Raw genomic sequence first — 21,662 nt, 5'->3', positions numbered from 1 at the left:
CAGGGTGTCCTTGGCACACTGCTGCCAACGCTAAAGTGGTCTTGCAGCTGCCATTAAGCACTCCCGTGCTCGTACAATACCTGAGCTCGTGGAGGCGGATTACGTCCAGCTGCAAATTGAGCAAACTGGCTACCCATTGTACAGCCTAATCCCCAGAAGACATACGTCTTTCTGTGCCAACCACAGCAGCGTCTGGAGGCCAGCTATCCTTCTCCTTCACCCAGCAAGCTGATTTCACCTCTGCTGCCAGGACCACCTAACCACAGATGCTACCAACTTGTGCCTGTCTGGCACCTCCCAAATCACATTGGGTCCAATCGAAATAAAATGTGACTAGCTGGGAGATGGAAGCATTTAACTCTTTGGGTAGACTCTGCAACTAAGGATGTGTTTTAGCCAAGGACAGGATTTTACTCTGTTTTTCTGCAACGCAAAAAATCAGCTTGTTTTGTCACCTAGAAAGAAACAACAGCAACAGCAAAGTAGGGAAAGTTTGAGGGAAAATCTCAGGGATTGAGAGCAAGTATACAGCAGCCTGATTATCAGAAATCAACTGCGTTTGGAAAAACGTCCCTAAGAACTGTACCATCTAAAGCCAGACTGCTTTCCTGGTGCGTACAGTGCTCTGTGAGCGAGGCGACCCCTGCGAGCTGTGGCAGGGAGCGGGGCTGTGTCGGGGTGCTGTAGGCACTGCATTCCCGCTGGGGTATTGGGTTGCAGCACCATGATAAAAAAAGCTGCAGGGGATTTGCATGCATACCTAACTCACATACCTTTGATGTTCATGTCTGTTAGATCCGAGCAGCAAGTAGGATCTTCAGGTCAGTTGTAGCTTCCAAAAGGCTATTAAATAACTGTAGCTAGACAGTCAGGTAATTGTCCTTTAAAAATTAGGGTTAAAATTCTTCTCTACTAGGCTGGGCTAAATTCAATCTGTCCAGGACGTAAATAGCACAACTCCAAAATGACATGAGGAATATCAACAGCAGCATCTTTTTCTCCCTCCCTCTCCCTTCTTTCTCTCTCTTTCAGACCAGGAGCAGTGTGCACACAGACATTATTCATATTTCTGCTGCCGTCAAGAGGCTGATGGTACGATATTGTAGACTTTGTCTTTGCAGTCTTTTAGCAAATGACTTCTAGCTGAATAAGAGAAAATAGTTTTGCTGTCACCTTTAAAATGTGTTACTGTGTCCCGCAGATTTCACAGTGACGTGTATGATGAAATTACTGAGTGAACGGTAAAAGCACACCAGAAATGCAATCCAAAGCTTTTTTCTGCTTTGCAAGGAGTGCCTACAAATCACTCATTTGGACATAATGAATGTAAGTTCCATTCAAAACCAACAGTATGAACTGAGTTCAGTATTTAACATACCACGCACCAGAATGATCCCAAAATATATCAGGCCAGGAAGTGGATTAATTACAACAACTCGCCACCAAGCCCCTGGTATATTTCAAGTACATAGAAAATGTATTTCTGTTTTGGACACTGACTTCTTTATGAAACTGTGCCAGGATGTCAGCAGGCTGTTTGGACTCTCTGACAGACACTCTTAGCAGCATCAGTTTCCTGGAGGCAGTAATAATTATCAAATCTCTTCGATAGACAGACAGCTATCAGACATCTGTGTATCCCAGACGTACAAAAACATCCCCAGCCAACCATGTGGCTACCAATGGATGTGCTCAGACAAAGAAGTTCAAGAGAAGTGCCTCAGGCCAGATCCTCAGCTGCAGAAAATCAGCGAGGCACAGTCGAACCGCCTTCCTCACGCCGTGTGCCTCTTCTTGGGAGGAAACCCCTGCCCAGCCATCACGGGGCAATGGGAGGTCACAGAGGGAATGAGCTGGATGGGATGGGGAAGTTCCTGCAGGGCTTCAGGGCCAGGCCTGGGGATGACCACATATGCTCTATACAAGATACTTCCCATTTCTAAAGGGTCAGAAATGGATATGCAAAAGAGGCTGCCTGGGTTCCTTGTGTCCTTACCTCAGTTTGAGCTGATGAGGGGACAGATTCCTCCTTCCTGACAGGGTCTGGACATGTGTCTGAACAGCGCCTGGGCACAGCCTCAAGCACTGTCTGTACTGGCAGCTGGGAGCCTGCCCTCCGGCACTGTCTTGTCCTCTGCCAGTGCAGAGGTTCAGGAAATAGCACAGGCTCTGGGGCTTCTTCCTCCAGGCAGTGTAGAAGAGATGGCTCCGTCTGGGAGGAGGAGAGGTCGTAAGGATGCACACCAGGCTGCACCTGGGCTGGATTGTTTTCCATTGTGGGTGAAGCCCACAGATTTTCTAGGCAGGGCCCACTGGGACAGGCTCACACAACATCCAAGTGCTTGGGCACCCAACGGTGTGAGGGTAGTCCTTCAGGAGAACACAAGGAGGAGCTTCCCAGATCCAAAAGGGGTTTTGCTTTGCAAGAAAAGATGAAGAAAAGCACTCATCAGCAGAAGATGAGTAGAATCAAACACTCAATTCCCTGTGAGCCTAAGGGCTTTGGTGCTTGGTGCGCTCACAACCTGGCTCTGTGCATCTAAGAAAGTGCAGGGAGTGCTTGCCCGGTGTAACTGCTGGGTGTCCACCCCAGGCAGCCTTAGCACCGCCCGGAGGTGTCGCATCCCCCTGGGTCACACATCACTGCAAAATGCACAGAAACAGTACGTTTTTCAGGGACTCTTGTGAAGTGCAGCTTCGGGCTGCAATGTGGCCAGGGCAGCACTGTGGTGAGACATGGGCAGTGGGGCAGAACTGTCACCTCTCCCTGCCAGGACACTGCTGCAATCCCTGGGCTACCCAGCGGAGCAGAGTTTGCTCCTTGCTTTCCGTCACTGCCACTTAAGGTCTTTTTCTGTCCCTAGCTCTAGACTGAGGCCATTCGTTTGCAGTGGCTGTCATAGACCTGGAAATGAATTTGATTATTCGTATCTAAGCCGGTATTGTGCAAAACAGGCTGTGCATGCTTTCCAGTTTCTGTGTGACGCAAGAACACTGTTACCAAATGAGTTAAGGTCTCTGTGACCTCAAAATGAGGAGGAGAATGAGAAAGCTCAGAAAGATAAATGTTACCTGGCAATAGTTTTATTTTCAGCTAAAACACTGAAGTTCAGTGTTTACTTTCCAAACAGTAGCCGATTTTGCAGGTCTGGTTTGGGACTTTACCGCCCTATTGTGTTACTTCACTGGAGACCAGAGCAAAGTTCAGGGAGATTCAGGAGCTGCTGGCAGTCAGGTCCAGAGATGAGGCCACAGAGGCCAGTCCTGCAGCCCTGATGGGCTCCAGGCAGCCACTGTTGGTGCTACCACCAGGAATGGTCTCTGAAGCAGGACCCTGTTTTTTTGGTCTGTATGGTGGGAGCTGCCAGAGCAAGAAGAGAGGGAAGACACTCTAACAGAAGTTGGAACCGGATGGTAATGTGATATGGCGCTTTTTCACCTCCAGGTCATCAATTCAAATCTCGCCTGTTTAGAAGTGGTCAAAAATTATTTCCATATGGATCAGGAGAGATTCATGGTGGACACAGGGGTTGCTGTATCAAAACAGACAAGATAGTCTGGAGATAAACAGTTGCACAATAGTTACTTGTGTGGAGAGGTCTGCAAGGTATAAAGCTAAGTAGTTCCTGACCAGTTTATACCCCTGGATCATGAGAGCTAGGTTTCTTTGCAAATAACTTATCATTTATTTCTGTCTGCTAAAATGTATTCTTTTTTTCTTACACTATAACTATAAATAATGACCCTCCCCTTTGACTTTCTCAATAGCCTGTCTGTGCAGGGGGTTATAAACAGGCAGGTATATATGACATTCATTTAACAGGAGTCAGCTCAAGTTCTTTAGGTGCTTATCAAGAAAACATCAGTGCTAAATTGTGTACTAGAATTACTCTGACAGGCAGAAAGTGCTTCTCAATATTTTAGCAGAAAAATGCACAGGGTGCTGAACAAAGCCTGTATAAAATGCATCAAGAAAGCTTATCAAATACATGACGGGTGGTAACGAAGTAACAGGGGAGCCCAACAGAGCAGAGGTGTCTCTGAAGAGCAGTCAGCAGCAACAGATCCTCCTGCAGCTGAAATGTGGGACTACAGCAAATGTATAGATTTCAGCTAGGTACAGCGATGGAAATTTTGCATATAGCATTTAACCACGGCTACAAGGTCCATTCATAGAACCAGAGAATCACAGAATGGTTTGGGTTGGAAGGGACCTTAAAGCCCACCCAGCTCCAACCCCCTACCATGCCAGGGACAGGTCCCACCAGCCCAGGTTGCCCAAAGCCCCATCCAGCCTGGCCTTGAGCACCTCCAGGGATGGGGCACCCACAGCTGCTCTGGGCAGCCTGTGCCAGGGCCTCACCACCCTCTGAGTGAAGAATTTCCTCCTGACATCTAACCTGAATCTCCTTGTTTTAGTTTAAAACCATTCCCCCTCCTCCCATTTCATAAGCTGCACTACCCTAAGTATTTTACGGAAATATACCCAATATCAACTGAAATATTATAAAAATTAATATAATCAAGAGCAATGAACTAACAACTACTGTACTTTGAATTTTGCTTATATCCTTGATAAACTCAACGAGGTATTGTGCTTGAACTAAGCTGTTCAGCTATCAGATGAAGAAAAATGACGCTTTTCCTCTCCCTGTTCTAACCATTACATTTGTATTTCCAAGATCTCTAGTTGTGGTGGGAAGCCTGCCACTGAGGAAGGCTGGGTCAAAGCAACTGAAAAATAGTGGATTGTACTAGTGTAGAAGAAAGGAGAATTTGATTTTTAATACATTTTTTTTCCACAGTTTTTATACTCCCAGAACATAAAACCATTGCAAAAGTAGCAACCTTAAACTTGCAGTAGTGAAGGTAGCTTTCTGTATATAAAACATATGAAATCCTAACCCCGCTGGCATCAGTTGGTTGACTTCCATTGCATATATATACGTACCTGACTGGATATAGATGCCAGTGCCTGAATTTTCAGGCTACCAAAAGAGTAATTTGAAGCAATGTGTTTTGAATTTGCCAGGTAAAATATAAGATTTCAGTGCCAGTCAAATAGCTATTAAATGTCACTTTGTGTACTTGGAAAACTGTGATGCTTTCTGCTCCCCTCCACAAGTGGAGTAGAAGTGCTATTTACTTTGTCATCAGCTAAAGTTATTGGTGCACCTCCTGAGATGTTGCAGGGTTTTCCAGCAGCAGTCAGGGGAGGTCAGTTTAATATGCTAATAAATATTTTTTGAATGACCTGACTTTGTATTTGGTATTAAAAACTCAGAGCAGTGCCAAGTAGGATAGAAAATAAAGAATAAAAGTTCCACAGATTTTGCCAAAATTCTCCACGGATTACTATTAGCTTCATTTATGAGACTGCACAGAGGACTGTGAAATCTCCTTTGAACTCTTAGGGCCAGATGGTTTTGCTGTTACATCCTAATGACCCACAGCAGTGTGCATACACAGACGCCCTGGTTGCCAGTTGACTGCAAACATGCAATGTGGGCAGGAGAATTCACAACCTGCCCCTCCAAAACACGAGCAGCTCCTGCTTGGGCGGAGAGGGAACCTCCCCTCGCTATTGATGCTGTGAAAAGCTTTTCTCCTGCCCCCTCTAAGGGAAGATCATTTCCAAAGCAAGCCGTGAGCATACCTGGATAGGAGCAGTGAATGGCAGGCTCACTGCCCCACACAGCCTGTGGTGGAGTCCTGCTGGTGGCCGTGAAGCTGGAAATTGCTTTTGTTGAGAGGAGAGGAGGCTCTCACAGCCTCTGTGGGCCTCCAGTCCCAGCGTTGGAGCACTGCGTGCTCGAGGAGTGAGGGAAAGGCTGGACTCGAACCAATTAAAGCTGTAGGGCAGAACAGTAGTTATTATGCTGTCATATGGAACTGCTTGGAAAACATGATTTATTTTGGATTATATTGGTTTCAACTGGTATAATATGAACTTCCTGATTTTTCTAGGATATGTAGACAAAAAGTCTAAATATGGTTTTACTCATCTTTTAATTTAGAACTACAAGTGTTTGGGTGACCTATGAAATTATTTTAATGATCTCTGCGCAACACTGAGCTGTCAGCACTATAAATGTCATCCTAACTGGGTATTAGTTTCCATCACGGTCATTTAGCCTCACCAGCAGAGCTACCTCCATGCGAATGTCTTGTCTGTGTCAAGCTGTGGGAATAAAATAGAGAGTCACTGTTGCCAAGAAGCATCAGTCAAACATCTTCATAATACCCCATTTAAAGAGGAAGACGCAGACACAAAACCTAGGAGCACCGTGACTGTGCGGCGTGCCCTTGGAGCTTCAGGCACAGCAGTAGGTGAATGATTTGCATGCAGGCCAGTGCTTTTATCTCCGATCATTAAAAATGTGTTCCAGCGTCGTTCGTCCTGGTTGACATAGACTTACCCATAGCCATCCTTATTTTTATAGGGCTACGAAAAGTCAAAGGGTAAGAAGAAGCACTTTAGAGAAGGGGAGGTGTGACAAATTGAATTTGATACAACTTCTGGCTGCTGGTACAAGATGAATATGGACTCGTCACATGAGGCGGCTCTTTTGTTCTCGTGTAGGAAGCAGAGAAATTGTTTGACCGGTGTCTGTATTTACCAACAGAGAGAAAAGTTATCTGATGATACAGGTTTTGGCAGAGACAAGGAGTGCCTGAACAAGGTTTTGTCTGCAAGGACACATCTAGGATATTGACAAAGGGTAAAGTGACAGAATTTGAAAATAAATAGAGGGGTGAGGTGGCAGAGGAGCAGTGAAAGATGTGTGCTGTAGAAGATAAACAGTTGGGCTTTGAACTTCCAAACCTTACAGCCAAAGATAAAACCACCAAAAGGTTTGTGTACATTGCTCTCTACGTGGTTAATTTTTTTCTCTTCAAAGTTAGAGATCTTATCACAAAGTTTTAAATTACAGTATTTTGTCTTAGCTAGTGTAGACATAGTAGTTTAAACATGCATTCTGCTGTATTTTGGATTTGTTCTCGGACGGTAGGCTTTTAAATGACGTGGTCACAGGATTTTTCCAACACTGTCACCTGGTCTTTCTGCCTCAAAACAGATTTAAGAAAGCTGCTTGAGACTGTCCTGCGCTTGTATTTGACATAAACCAGTAAAGTTTGATTTCAGGTACCCAGAATTTCAGCTGATACAGTTCCAGTGTAAAATAGTTGGTTTTCCAACTTGGGATAAAAGTAAAATGTGAAAGTTGTGTGTTTCACACAGCTCCCCTTATGTGCGATCACTTAGGTAAGCAAGCTAGCCTCTGGCAGAGCAGGAGGGCTGCCATCTTACTCTACAGTCTCCTGGAGGGATATATAATAGTTCAGAGCTCTCATGTCTCTTGTACAACTTCATTTTGCTCCGAGGCATCTCTTTAAAGTCTCTTGTCCTTGTCTTTTTTTGTGGTTCCAATCTTTTCTGTAACCAAGACGGATTCCCTTTCTTCCCAACTAGTCAAACATGCATTTGCAAGAGCCTTTCAGATCAGAGGTGTCTCTGAAAAGATCTCTTAACTCTCTTTGTGAACACAAGACTCAGTGAGTAGACGCATTTGTATCCACAGTGTGTCAAGCAGTTCCCAAAGACGTTGCTTCCACAACGGTTATAGAAATCAAGGGGGTGCTTAGGAGACTTTTCATTATTCCTGTCCGCCTCAGTTCTCCTGCTTTGGGCTGCCCCAAGTGCCGTGGTTGTTGAGTGAGCAGACGCAGGGATCCTGGCAGGATAGGACCTTGCTGGTTTTACCCAGGGAGTGTTTGTCTGGTTGCATCACCAGCAGGACCAGTGGTGCCCCTGGGTGCCAGCCCTCGCCGTGCTTGCCGTGCTTCAGCCCGCACACGCCGCAGCCCTGAGCTTGGCAGGCGTGGGCACGGCTCCCAGTGTGTCGGTGCTGCGTGCCGCTAGCGCCGGCCAAGGGGCTGAGCCCTGCTTTTCATCCCGCGTAGCTCCGCTTCTTCCATCTAAGGGAGAAAGCACAACATGCGCTGTTCCCTGCTGGAAACCTCGCTGGCAGCAAGCAGACGCTGCCAGGGAGCTCTTGACATGAAGCACTGAGATAGCAAAGATCTCGAATGACTGAGATTCCTGCGAGCTTTGGTCAGTATCACAGGCAGTTTCCAACTGGGCAAAGTACAATATTTTCCCTCTGCTTTTTATGAATGGCTGTATAGTATTGTGCTCGAGTCAGAGTCCCCTGCGAAAGCCATTCATAAAAATAAAAACAAAACAAAACAAACACACACAAAAACTTTCTAGGTCCAGTCTGGAGCCACTGGGTGCCAGAGGCTGGGAAAACACACTGGCAGCCCGAGCCCCAGCTATCACTGAAAGTATTCAAGGGGCTTTCTGGTGGTCTGAAAAGTATGAAGTGCTGTGTAGAAGGGCAGCTGGTAGAATTACTTTGACACATACTAGGCAGAAAGCCAGGGCTGGCCTTGTTTCAGACATTGTCTTTCCTCTCATTGAAGTGTCAGGACCTAATTCATGGAAAATTTGGTGAGTTGGCAGCCCTTTCAGAAGATTTCATTGAGCTACAGTGTGTGAGAGTCACATGAATGCAGAGCACACAGCCAAAAATATATGGGGATTTCTGAACAGGAGAAAACAGTCAGCCGCTAAGAATGTCTACAGATTTCATGTGGCTTGGGAGTAAACACGTGCACAGGTGTAATCAGCAGGCAAGAAAAAGAAAATAAAGTGGAAAAGCACTTCAGATTACCGAGGAGCTCAATGAACTCTGTAATTACGAGGGATTCCTATGAAACAAATAATTCCTTTGTCCAAGGGCAGCAAATGTCCCGTAATCAGTTCAGGGCTTGCAGTCCACCTGGAGAAGGCATCAATAAAATGTGTGCTTGGGTAATCGCTTCTCCATTGCGAGGGAGTTTAATGGAAAAGAAAAGGATCCACCCTGAAGTTTAAAGACGGACCCAGTCATCGCTTTTTTTTCCCTCTCATATTTATTCGAGAGCAGAACTTGGAGCCTGAGGCAGAGATACAAAAAATAAAACAGCAATAGGATTCCGCTGAATTAGAAAAAATGACTGAAAATAAACAAAGCATCTCTTGTTAAAATGGGATGCTTGTGGTGGGCAGTCTGAATTGAATCAGTTACATTTAATTTACATTTTCATTGATCCTTCCCACTGAAATATTGCTCTGAAAGGCCAGTTACACTAAACTGTTTATTCAGAAATATTCCAGTTATTTCCTACTATACTGTCATGAAAATTAGGGTTTTGGCTATCCAGAGGGACGGCATGTTGGCTTCTGCCCAAGTGAGGCACTAAAATCACGGCTGGGATTAGGAACAGGCAGGAAGGAAGGGCAGGAAGAAAATCATTGGGTGCGATTCATGTACTTTGAAAACAGAAAATCCTGGGGGGCAGAGAGGGGGAAGGCAGGCAGCTTTTCCCCACTGGAGTAAGAAAAGCCCTTTTGTGCTCATGGTGTCGGGATTTCATCCTTTATCTGTGGTCTTATTGTTCGTGCTGCTCCTAGCACCCACAGGGGTCACATCAGCAGAGCAACCGTGGTGTATTTTAAGCGTGCAGGCGTTAGTTCCTTAACTGATCCTCCTCCCCGGGGCTTGGATGCAGGGCCCCGGCACCTCAGTGGGTTTCCTGACTCTCCTGAGGACCATATTTCCTGCTCCTGGGTAGGGGCAGCCAGAAAAAGGTTGCTGCTGAGGTCCCTGTGGCTGTGCCACAAGGCTATGGGCAAGCAGGTAGACACAGCCCCATCTCTCCTTAGCCACGCACCCAAGCAGCCTGGTGATGGGCATCCCCAAAATCACATCCAGTGCTTTCATTCAGCTACAGCTTCCAAACCAGAGCACCCAGGGACCAGAGGTGCTGCCCACCCCAGCCTGATGGCTTCAGCAGGGATGGCTGTGGTTGGGTGGGAAGCCCTGGCTCAGGAACACGTTCCTCACCTCTCTGCCCGAGCCTCGTGGCCAGCAGAGAGGGCTTCCCTACAGCTCGTGGCCAAAAGAGTGGGGGAAAAGAGTAATCAGCATCCATGGAGATAACAAACTCTAGTTTCAAAACTAGGACATTCGCAGTCTGGTATGTAATGCAGCCAAGTAAATCCAGCAGTACCATGGAAGAGCTGGAAGATGTAACATGCTGCGTTAGGTATCACTTTGGTTTTAATTACACAAATTCAGCATATTCTTCTGGTTCCACAGCAGTAGGAACTACTTCAGAGTAAGGTCATAGATAACATGAAGGAGAGGCTAAGTGCGAGACCAGGGTACATTCATCACTCCATTTCTGATTGTGGGTTTTGCCTGTGTTTTTATTTCTTATGCTGAAACTATTTTTCCCAGCACCTGTGAAATGACTGCTAAGTGACCTCAGTAAATTTTGCTTCTCACCAAGCTTTTGTTTCGTTTTTCAGCCTCAACAAGTGGTTCAAAAGAAGCCTGCTCAGGTAAGAAAAAATGCTTTAAATTCCTTACTCTATCTTAAATTGAATACGTCTTCAGTATTTAAACCGGTAAAGAGTGAGGGGAAATGCATCAATAATATGAAATGGAGGATAGCTGCTGGCTTATTTGGCACAACCACCCAGACAATTCACGTGGTGGCCCTCAGGAAGGAGAGGAGGCAGCAGTGGAACTGCTTGAAGTGGAAGGTGCTTGCTCAGAAATGTCCTCAGAAATGTCATTTATGCAACCTCCACCTGGTGAAGACAACACAGCCACACAAATGTCTGGTGCCAGTCCAGCTTGAGCTGGGCACCCTGGGCAACCATGAGCCTGGGCTGCTTGCAGGAAGGGGGGACACAGGTGTAAAACCCTTCTCCCCACTGGTATAGACGAGTCTCTAAATCCACAGAAAAAAATAGGCTGAACTTGATAATTAAACCATCTTAAATACTAACACATTTGAGGATCTTTTGTTGGATGGCGTTTTTCTTCTTTTCTTCTTTAACACCTTGGACAAAGTGCAAGCTAAGGTGTAATGAAACCAAACACTGCGTTTATGGTCTTCTCTTCCATTTTGTTTCCCCAGCCCACTCATGTCAAAACAAACAAAGAAACAAACAAAAAACATTCCAACTCTGCCACTTTGTTATGTATGCTGCAGCAGAGAAGAGTATGTGGGTATGGGAGCAGGTCTGCAGAAAAGGTTCATTGCTTTTCTGGAGAGAGGTCCGCTTTCAGAAGGGAATAATGCCTCTGTTTTTCTACCGTACGGTTTTAATACAGTATTGTACAGTGTACACTATTGTAATGTCTCCCGTAATCTGAATTAAGAGCTGTTACATAAGAAACAGAAAACATCCTAGCTGTGAGTTGAAGGGGTGAGATGATGCAACACTCAAAAGTATGCAGAGGAATCAGGTTTCTGCAAAAGGAATCAATACACTCACAGGAGTGGTGAATGAGTGGGGCTGGCTATGATATTAATGCCTCCTAATGGCAGAGATAACATTCAGGATGAATGTGGTAGTATCTTGAAGTAAGGTAAATTTTGCAAGGAGAGGTAATGTCTTTTATTGGGCCAGCTTATGGAAGAAATGCAGCAACCGTCCCCGAGGACTTACCTTCTGACTGCAACACACAATTCAAAACACGCCGAGTTGGTCTAATAAAAGATATTTCCTCTCCCTGGTCTCACTTACATCCTTCAACTGCTAGGGCCGCAATCATGCTGTTCCTCCCGCAGCCTGGTAGTAAATCTGTCGGTGGGCACAAAGCCAGCCGTCTCCTCCATGGCACCTGGGGGGCTCAAATCATGCTGTGCCAAGGAGGCCAAGCCCAGGAGGTGAAGATGGGGGCTGTTTGCACTGCTGGTACCCCCGGTGGGTGGCAGGGAGCTCATGCCCATGGGGGTCGGCAGGATAAAGGGGTCTGGAGCTTGTAGCCCTGCCTCTAGCCAGGCAGAAACTGTGCTGCCCATAGTGTTGCTTGCACCTCCATTTCCACAGGCACTTAGTCCTGAGTGTTTAGTTTGAATGCTAATCGAGTGCAAGCTCTGGCATGGGAGACGAAGAAATGCCTGGGACCAAGGCTGAGGTGGGGTGTCAGAGGATGGAGCGGGGACCTGGGACTCATCGCTTGGTAGCAGAACAAAGTAAGGACAGATTTAATGATGTAGGAGTTTGAACCAAAGCGCCGGGATTCCCTGTATAGACCTTCTTGTCCTTTATTTCCCGAAACGGTGACTGGTGGGGATGCCACAGGGTGTTTCAGCCACAGCTGCTGCTGCACGGTGCCTCTGCAGCATCTCCATGGTTGGGGAGGGCAAGAGAGAGAAAAGGAGGCCCTTTGACAGTCCCATTAGTAATGGAAATGTTTGCATAGAAAACGAGGAGGCACAGAAGAATGCATGAAAGGAGAGAGAAGGCTTTTTAGCAATCCCCAGTCATCACAACACAACTAGTGAAATTACAGTCTTTAAATTATTTGTGTGCCATGTCTTCACTCAGAGAACATTTCTTTTTTTAATCCTTGGCCTGAGGGATTTTCAATGAAATCATTGACTTGTCTTTAACCCTTCCTGCTCTAAATAGGCCCTGCTCCCACACTTAGGCTGACACAACATTGCATTTTTGCCGGCTGTGGGTGTGCAGCAGAGAAAAAAATGTATATTGCTGTGAGCAAGTCTTCCTGAGGCTAAAAGAAAGAAGAGGTAAAACAGTGCGATTCCTGGGATGGCCAGGAGCTTCATGCTGCTGGTTTTCACTGGAGTCCGGTTGCCTTTCTCCGTTGTCTTTTTACACTACTGAATTTCCCTTTAAAGGAGGGAGGTACAGACTCAGAATTAACAACACGAACATGAGCTCATGCAGGCTTCCTAATCTGAGCTGTCTAAGGAAATAGTGATAAATTATATAAACATGGGGACTACATGGAAGTTCATGGAGGATAATGTAAATCTTACACTACATTCAGAGGAATCTCTTCCTTTTCCATCTGTTTCCTTCAAAATATCCTCCCAGATGGCTTTACCATGTGGCAGTCTGGATTAAGTTAGAAATGTATCCTTTCTTCATCAGTGAGGACTGTAAGAGGTTGCAGTCAGGACCTGCTGTGTGATGGTGAGCATGTTACCCCACTCTGCCATGGTAAAAGGGGCAGAAAACCCGGGTCAGGTTTTATCCCTGAGTGCTGTGCTTTGAATTTCTGGCATTTTCCAAAAGATTTCTGTTAGTGTTAGTTTACATCACTGTTGCTCTTGTTCCTGTTGCTACTGCATATGCCTCTTGGTTTTGTTTTCTGTTTAAAAATGTAGAAGCAGCAAAACCAGACAGAATTCTTCGATTCATCATAGCTCCTTTCCCATCACCTTTTCCCAGATTTTAAGCATTGTGCAGGGCTCTTCCATGCTCTAAATTTCTTTATGGATGTCTAATGTCCAGTTTAGGGCCATGCAGATGCCAAAATAATCTTCTGTGATATTTTCAAACATCCTCAGAGCTGTGAAGATCGACCATAAGACAAATCCTACAGTAAACTCCACTGGACATCTGCCCACCCATATTATTAATACAAAGCTTTAAATAATATAGTCTGTACACACGTTTTTGATGGTCACTGATGCATCCTCTCACACTTCCTTGGGGAAATGAGGAGAAGATAGCAAGCCTAACTGCATGTCATTGGTAAATTCAGCTTATTCGTGTAATTATGTGCCTAAACCTCAAAAACAAGAAGCTCCTTTTAAATCCTCTCTGTCTCCAAAGAATGTGCAGTCATAACTTATAAGTATGATGAGGTAATATTCTTACCAGGGTGTAAAAATAAGCAGGCCAAATAGAAATTTCTGCATTTCCTTGTTTTTAAGCTATTTGTAGCAGCTGTAGCCTCAGCCATATGGGGGAGTTACACTCTTAAGTAATGCAAAGGAAATAGATATTTTTAGGAAAACATCATGAAAGCTATCAAAGTTTTCTGGAAACAGGACATGTTTTATTTTTATCATTTCTGGAGAGAAGAAATGCAGTGAGTGTAGAACAGCCCTTTGAAAACTTTCTTGTAATCTCTTTGGGAGGTCTATTAAAATCTGAAATCCTTGCAGCCTCTTAAGTTTGTGTCTGAGTCTGAAAGACAGCATATCACTCACTCTAAGCCTAAGTGTACTTTTCACCTAATGCTAAGCACATTAGGTGCTTTTAAAACAAAAACAAAACAAATTAATCCCAACAAGAAAAAGAGCAAAAAAGAAAAGCATTGTTTTGTATAAGAACGTAAATGCAGATTCACTGCGTTTTTTCATCTTACTCAGCTCTTAGGCTTGGTATCAATAAAGTTGTGCATGTTAATTAGTCATAATACATATACACCTCACAGCTTCAGGTTGTATGTGTTCCCCATCTGCCTCCATCACATGTGCACTTGATGTAGGACAAGCAGTAAATCCTAAAAGCGTCAGACAGGCTCTGCAGCCCAGGACTTGCACTGATGATTCACACATTCATGTGCAGCCCAGAAGCATCAGGCTTCGTGAGTGCAGCTGAGCCCAGGAGACGACGTGGTGCTTGTGGGGCAGGTCTGACATGCTGGGACAGCCTGGCTGGTGGCCCCACTGTGCCCAAGTACGGCGTCACCTCTTTGCACTGTGTAGTGCATCTGCACTTCCACAAGCTTCAGATGTTCTGCATACCTGCTACCACCACATGGGGATTTTTGTCTTGCTCTCTCCAGGAAATCCCAGAGAGAAATGTGGTCAAAAATAACCCAAAGGTTCCGTGTTAGCAAGGACTCAGGCTGAAAGAAAATCCTAGTGTCACAGAAAGCCTGGCAAATCACTCACAGCCACACGGGTGCACTTACATGTTGAAGAGAATGTGTCCCAGCCCAAGCCCACCCCGAGCCCTTCCCAGTGGGGAATATTGCAGCTTTGCTCATCGCAGCCATGGCTGTAGAAACACCTCCGCCCTGGGGGTGGACCTGCTTCCCTGGGGTTTCCATGCTCTTCCCGCTGCATCCAGCAAGCTGTTTTGTGTGTACGGTACTTTTTGTGTATTTACTGATAAGGAGAATTGGAAAGCTGTCAGTTCCCAGAGGGAGAAAACTTTATTTTCCATATGTAGATGGAATTTTACACTTCAGTGTAGGTTGCATGCGTGTTGTGCATACCACTCCAGAACATCCTCTGAATGGTTGAGTTACCATTCTTTTATTAGTGTTATTTTTAAAGCAAACACCGAATGTTTTCCCTAAGACAGTGGTAGAGGCCATCTTATATATGCTGGAGGCCCCAGGCACCACGTGCTCACACATGGGGCAAGTGGATATCATGATATCACAGCTCAGTGAGCCTGGACTCACTGCACCTCCCCATGTGGGCCATGGTCCCAGAGGAGCTGCCCAAGGTTTTCCCAGTGCGGGTAAACCCTGGACCTGCTGTGGGGCCCCCCAGCTCAGTGCCCTGCCTCCCACCACTGACGGACAGGGGGCAATGCTTACTGGCGCTGGCCAGGGTTTTATTTGCATAAATAGCTTCACGATGAAATAACCTGTTTTTATTGACCTTTTTCCCCATAGGTGTCCTTGGAAGGTTAGTTTTTCCAAAGCTTCACATTATTATGATCGCTTGAGGTTTTTTTTTTAAATCAAAATAGGATTTAATTTTGGGTTTTGCTTTGGAAAAACCTTCCAGATTTTGATTCTGAGTGTTCTTGTAACATTGTTCTGATTTGAGGAGATTGTTTTAACAAATGGACGAAAATGTCTTATGAAGAAAGGGCTTGGGTTTGAAAACTAGCCTTTACTGTGGCCATTTCTGTTGTTCCGAGCAACCTCTAAGGATTGCTTAGCATAAGATGCAAATAAATAAATAAGAATAATATGAAATTTGTGGATTAGAGCTAGAATCATGAAGGAATTAGGCAGGTACCTGTACTGCAGGAAGGACGTTACCATTCCTCTGGAAGTGGTCCAAATTTGATTTTAAGGGAATCAGGAAAGCCTCTTACTTTCCACGTAAATACAGTAGATAGGGTCTCAAGGAGGTTGACAGTCTTTAAGGTCTTACTTTCTTTCTCCTTTCAGGGTAGAATGGTGGCAACTGCATGATGTGGTTTCCAGAGGAAGACATTCTCAGTCTTCTTTTATGGTTGGTTTATTGTGACGGGGAGTCTGAACGGTTTGTCTAAAATTTAAAAAAAAAAAAAAAAAAAAGCACAGTTTTTTGAAACAAATACAAAAATATGTGGGGAAAAATAAAGAAGGTGCAGTTACCAGTTCTGTGGAATGCTGTGCTAAAGAATGAGGTCTAGAATAGGAAGTCGGGCATTTCAGATAGCAAATATTTTGTTATTTATATGACATAACTTCTGAATAGAATCTGAATAATATAAATCAGTGAGACCTAAATACCCAAATCATTTTAAGAATCAAATTTCCAAAGTTTAAGGGTTTATGATTCGTATTTATTACATAACTGTGATAGAGTAACATTTTTGAGATTGCTGCTTCCAGAAATTTGGATTTAAATAAATGAAACAAAGGAGTGGAAAAAAAATATGTGATGGGAAGGAAGTGAAGAAAAGAAAAAAATATTTTTAGTACAGGCGTATATTCAGATATTCGGTTACTTTAAAAGAGTAAGTCAGAAATACGGTGATCTGAAGATGTAGGTTGCTGCTCAATGAGGCAATCTTTTTTCATATTTTTATGGTTTCTTTTATTGATGGTGGTAGGCACACAATGGCCTCTCCGTGTCAGGATGGCAAACACTGCCAGTAAGTATAGTCCCACAGAGTAAATACCGGGCCAGAGTCATCTACTGAACACCAATTTTATGAAAAACGCTTTCATAAAAATTGCTTTTGCTCCCAGCAAAATACTCAAATACTTATTTATTTTCTTCAGCTGAACCCCATTATGTCATAAAAAAATACAAAGAGAGCTCCCCCAGCATTTCCACCATTTCATAGAGAATGCAAAGGGAACAGACAGATGGGTTTTACTAAGGTAGTTAAACATGTAATTGTTCATTAGAAACTACTACTTCACTTAACAGTGAGTTGGTAGATACTCAAATAACCTTGGTAATACAACCCTCAAGTTTTTTGGTCTAAATTTACCTATATATCCAGGCTGCCCTATTTCCCTGCAAGCAGAATTTGGCTGTTCACAGAGAGGAGCACCAAATCCCCAGCTCACTGCTTTCCCAGTCTCTCTCTTGGAGCCAGTGGACACCTTAGCTGCATTGCAAGACCGATGGACAAGCTCACAGCTGTGCCTGCCCAGCAGCTGCACTGGTGCAAGGCACTACCTTCCCCAGCCTCTTGTCTCAGGTTTCTGGGGACTTTGAAGCCCTCTGTGCCCTCTGCCAGCAGCCAGGATTTGGGGGGTGGTGGTGGGAGTGGAATGAGTTTTGCTGGGGAGCAGGAGCAACCTGATTCTCACAGCGCAGGAGGAAAATAGTTTGGATAAGCCCCAACTTCACAGCAGAACCTGCCTTAGTGCTGAATTATGCATCCCCTTGCTTGGCGTGCCCATTGTACACAAAGCAGGCTGAGTGCCTGTCCCTTTGTCCCCATATGCTGACTGAGGAGCAGAAGTGTCCCAGTCACCCGTGATGGGGAAGCTTTATGCTTCCTTTGAATCTGTTAGTGCTGAGCACTGCAGTGTGCAAGCTTATTTTCAGGCAAGTCTTGCTGTGCCTTGATCCCCCCTCTGTTAAAACCAAGATGCTTCTTACATGAGGGAATTACGAGCATGCATACTTTCATGATTTGATGTGACTAAAACGGAATCAGATCATGGAAGATATTTTTGCTTCATGGTTTTCTGGAGACTAGCTGGGGGATTCGGAGTCTTATGTGCTGCAACATGCAGCTCAGGAGATGTCCTGGCTTTGTCGGCCAGCTTCTGAGGCAGTTGGAGCAGGAGTGTCACTGCATAGTCCAGCCTGGGAGGAGTCTTCAGCTCCAAACAGTCACATGGCAAAAAAGGTTATTTTAACTATTTAAATATGCTACACTTAATGTCCTTGACACAAGCCCTAGCACAGGAAGCCACCATCTGAATGCAGCACTGGTCACACATTTGCCAATTTGATACAGACATGCTATCAGGTTGCTGCTCTTTCCCGGGGTGCTGAGCAAGGCCTGCGCCTAAAATGCTCCCTGCAGAGGAAAGGACACAGAAACATCCTGGAACTACAACCATTGAGCAGCTCCATGCATGGCACTCGGGACTGGCTCTGCAACTGATGGCTGGGGGGCTGAAGGGGTGAGCTAAAACCTTTTCATGTCCTTGCACTCTGCCCACCTCCTGGTTCTCCCTTTGCAGCTTGGGGAAGAAGCCCGCCATGGGCAGGTGATGGCTGTGGACAGGCAGGCTTTGTGTTTGACCCCAAGGTTGTGACCACGGAAGCTGCTGAGAGACACCCCCTCCAGTTCAAAACCTGGCTCTGATTTGACACGAACCAAAATCTCGCTAACAATAGCCAGAAGAGACGGGGCTGTGACGTGTGCCTGGGAAACACCACTGAGAAAGATGGCTGGGCAGGGAACAGTGTTTACAGAATGTCAGTCAAGAGTAAATTAAACAGTGCTACTTTTACATACATGTACTATGTATTTTGGCCGAGGTTTCCAAAAGTAACAAGACTCTGTACTGCTAATACTTGGGCATCCAACTTCACAGGCATACAGGATTCTAGGAAGTATTGGGCCACCCCCTGAAAATCTGGATTATTTTAGGATGTTTCCAGAATGATATCCAGAAAGTTGAAACTACCAGAACAATCAGCCTTTGGACTTCTGGCAATAAAAATAATCAAAATGCTAATTAGCCAAGATGAGGCATGTCAGAAGGCTGTGCAGAAAGAAAGCACCCTTTTCACTAAGAACTTGGTTACGGAGCCTCTCATAAAGGCTCTGCATCTTTCACAATCAAGCATTATTGCTGTTCCTCCACACCTAGCTGAAGTCACTGAAAAATGCTCTAATTCTTGGCATAAATATTAATAAGTGTCCAAGGGCTGTAACCCAGCTCATCTACTACACTGAAAAACATGGGATGTAAGCCCTCTCTAACTCAGATTGTCCTCAGGGTTATGTGATATGATCTTAAACAACACAACTACAATCCACTTCTAGGAATTGCTGCATCTTTGCTTGTTCAGAACCATATAAATTTTGTTGCAAATTATATGTTAAGAATGGATATGCTGTAATGGAGGTTGAATAAGAGACATAATGAGAATGGAAGTTAAGACCAAAGAAAATACATTTGTCATCTGTTAAATAATTTGCTAGAATAGTCAGTTACAGTATGTGCATACCAGCAGTATTAAAAAAGATTTGGCTAGGGAAAATAGCAGTATGCTCAGCCCTCATTAACTGATATACATCTTTAAACATGTTCTGGAAGGAAGCAATAAGAAGCCAATATTTTATTTTATTCTGGGGTTTCCATGGCACTGGGGGAATTTTATAAGGTCCCCTTGTTGCCCAAAATAACAGTCTTAGAATAGAAGAATAAGGAGTATTTCACAGCTACTCTGTCAGTCACTACGGGGCATTTGTGGAATTCAGTGAATTTAGTTCCTTGAAATCAGTGCTGCCATGCTACCCTGGGTGGACATCTGGCCTCCCTGGGCAAGCCCGTCAGCTTGTGACACCTGTGCCAAACATTAAGGCTGGGACGGACAAGCTGGACCTATGAGCACACCTCCTCCCATGGAAACTCACAGAGGAAATCTCAGGCAAAGAATTTGTGCAAGTCACAATAAAATCACAAAAGACACTCTAAAACCACTTATGGACAGAGTAAAATTTGGGAACCATCACAGCCTCTTAGTAGACTATGCAGTGAGACGTGCTCTTAAGTACTTAAATGTTGAAGGCTACAGGAATATGTAGGTGTTTTTCAGACATCAGCACATTGCCAAATAGTGCATAAAGGACCCACCTCCGCCTTTGGGCAGTCCAATATTTATAAGTGTCTCAAGTGCCTCCTTATAGGACCTAAATAAATAAATGTGCTTTTCTCACAGAGGCTGGAAATAAGCCATTCAAAATGACTGCCTAACTGTTGGGCATTGTAGCACTCACACCACCATAGCAAACTATCTCATGGATCCTGTTTCATTAGGATCGTTCAATGCCACAAATGTTAAATTCTTTATGAAGTCTGCTCCACCAGATGTTGAGCATCACCCTGATGAAGTTCTGCTGCTGATCTTGCTGTAAGGCATTTCTGGAAATTCCAGAATGTTTTCAAAAAATGTTGGCCAAAATCTCTCTTTAGGAATGACTGTTGCATGTATTAAAAAGGGATATGATATTGCCAATGTACTTTGTGCATTACCTCTGATCTGTTGATGTAGTCATGTTGTTAAGGGCTGATCTCTGATCTCAGGTTTGGAGAGCTATTTGCCACACAACAACCATGGGAAAAGAGAAGGAGAGAAAAAAAAAATAATAATAAAAAAAGAATCACCCACATTCTGCCCGAATTCAGATCTCAGATTTCCCACATCCTGGTATTTAATTTCTCACAGAGTTACCAATGGTTGATCTCACGGCAGGATTAGTGGGAAGAAAAATGAGAGCTCCATTGAAACCAGACTTGAGTCTGGAAAGATGGGACATGTGAGCTCTAGGACCAGGGAGATATCAGATTCAGGGTAGTGAATGGCTTCCCCCCAACCCTTTCCCTGATAATCACGCTTATTTTCAGGCAAAATCTGGAAACTGAAATCAGAATAGCAGAGAGACAGTTACAATATGTTAGGCGGCTCGCCCATCACTTTAATAGCCTCCTGAGAACTGTGTTATATGGTGGGGTATTAACTGTAATTTATATTAGTATTTTTTATGTTTAGGAAGAGGAGAATAGATTAACATTGAGGTATAAATTGCAGTAAATCTGTCTCACTCCTAAAAGAAAATGTGTTTTGAACACACATTTCCAGCAGGAACCTTTTCTGATTTGATTATAGAATATAGATGTGTTCAATTGGAAAAGAAACTCCCATAAAAGGCTCTATAATCAAAAGGAAATAATCACTATCTATTAAGTTGGACAGGCCCACTCCATTTAAATCAAACTATCTTGCTTAGAGAAAGAAAAAGCTTCACCCTGTGGTAACCCGAGTCACAGCACAGATGGAACTTGAAAAGTTGGGTTCCTGCTCCATGCTGAAGAGGGCCGTACTTTATTGCCCTTCACACCAGATTGTGTGGAGATATTCAAGAAGTTGAAAAATCTTTAAACGCATCGCACTAAATCCTTTAGGAGTTGAACATATTAAGATGACAAGAAGAGTATGTCATTAGACCATAACTACCCTTTTTGGATTACCTGGTATTTGTAGATTTATTGGCAAGATGGCTTAAATTAGGGATATATTTTTAGCCTGCAGCATTACATAATAAAATAGCAGCAGAATTCTTTGCAGTAAAAAGGAGAAGGGATGGGGGGGAGTTTATTAAAACCAACAGAAAGCTCTCTGATTTTGCACTCCTTGCCTGCACAAAGAGGTGCTCCATGGTTACACAATCAGTAAAGTTTGCAAGAAAAGCATTCCCATTACCCCATTTTGCTCAGGAGTCGTCGCCGTGCCTTTCGCTGCAGACCTGCTGTTTAGTCTGAAACCGAAAATTAAACCCAGAACTTCAGCTCTCAAAGTTAAATACTCTGCTTTACTGCCAGCACACAGCCTCACCA

General features: G+C 44.4%; 1 protein-coding gene across 4 annotated transcripts in view; it reads left to right on the top strand.

Moving 5' to 3' along the window:
* The window catches only part of HMGA2 (high mobility group AT-hook 2), a 114,475-nt gene that overhangs the window by 80,646 nt on the left and 12,167 nt on the right, over nt 1-21,662 (top strand). Inside the window, exons 5-6 of one of the 4 annotated variants that reach the window (XR_014316752.1) lie at nt 10,421-10,453; nt 10,595-10,660. Coding sequence is in view for 3 of the 4 variants with exons in the window: in XM_082751687.1 (XP_082607813.1) it covers nt 10,421-10,453; nt 16,031-16,089 (92 nt within the window). In the remaining variant the exon portion in view is untranslated. Of the gene's footprint in view, nt 1-10,420; nt 10,454-10,594; nt 10,661-16,025; nt 16,090-21,662 lie in introns of those variants that run through there. The other 3 variants (XM_082751687.1, XM_082751689.1, XM_082751688.1) reach the window with 3 other exon arrangements.

This window comes from Aythya marila, assembly GCF_965140915.1.
Source record: "Aythya marila genome assembly, chromosome: 1".
NCBI lineage: Eukaryota > Metazoa > Chordata > Aves > Anseriformes > Anatidae > Aythya > Aythya marila.
Note: the sequence above shows the minus strand (reverse complement) of the source record. Positions and strands in the feature narration are given on the sequence as shown.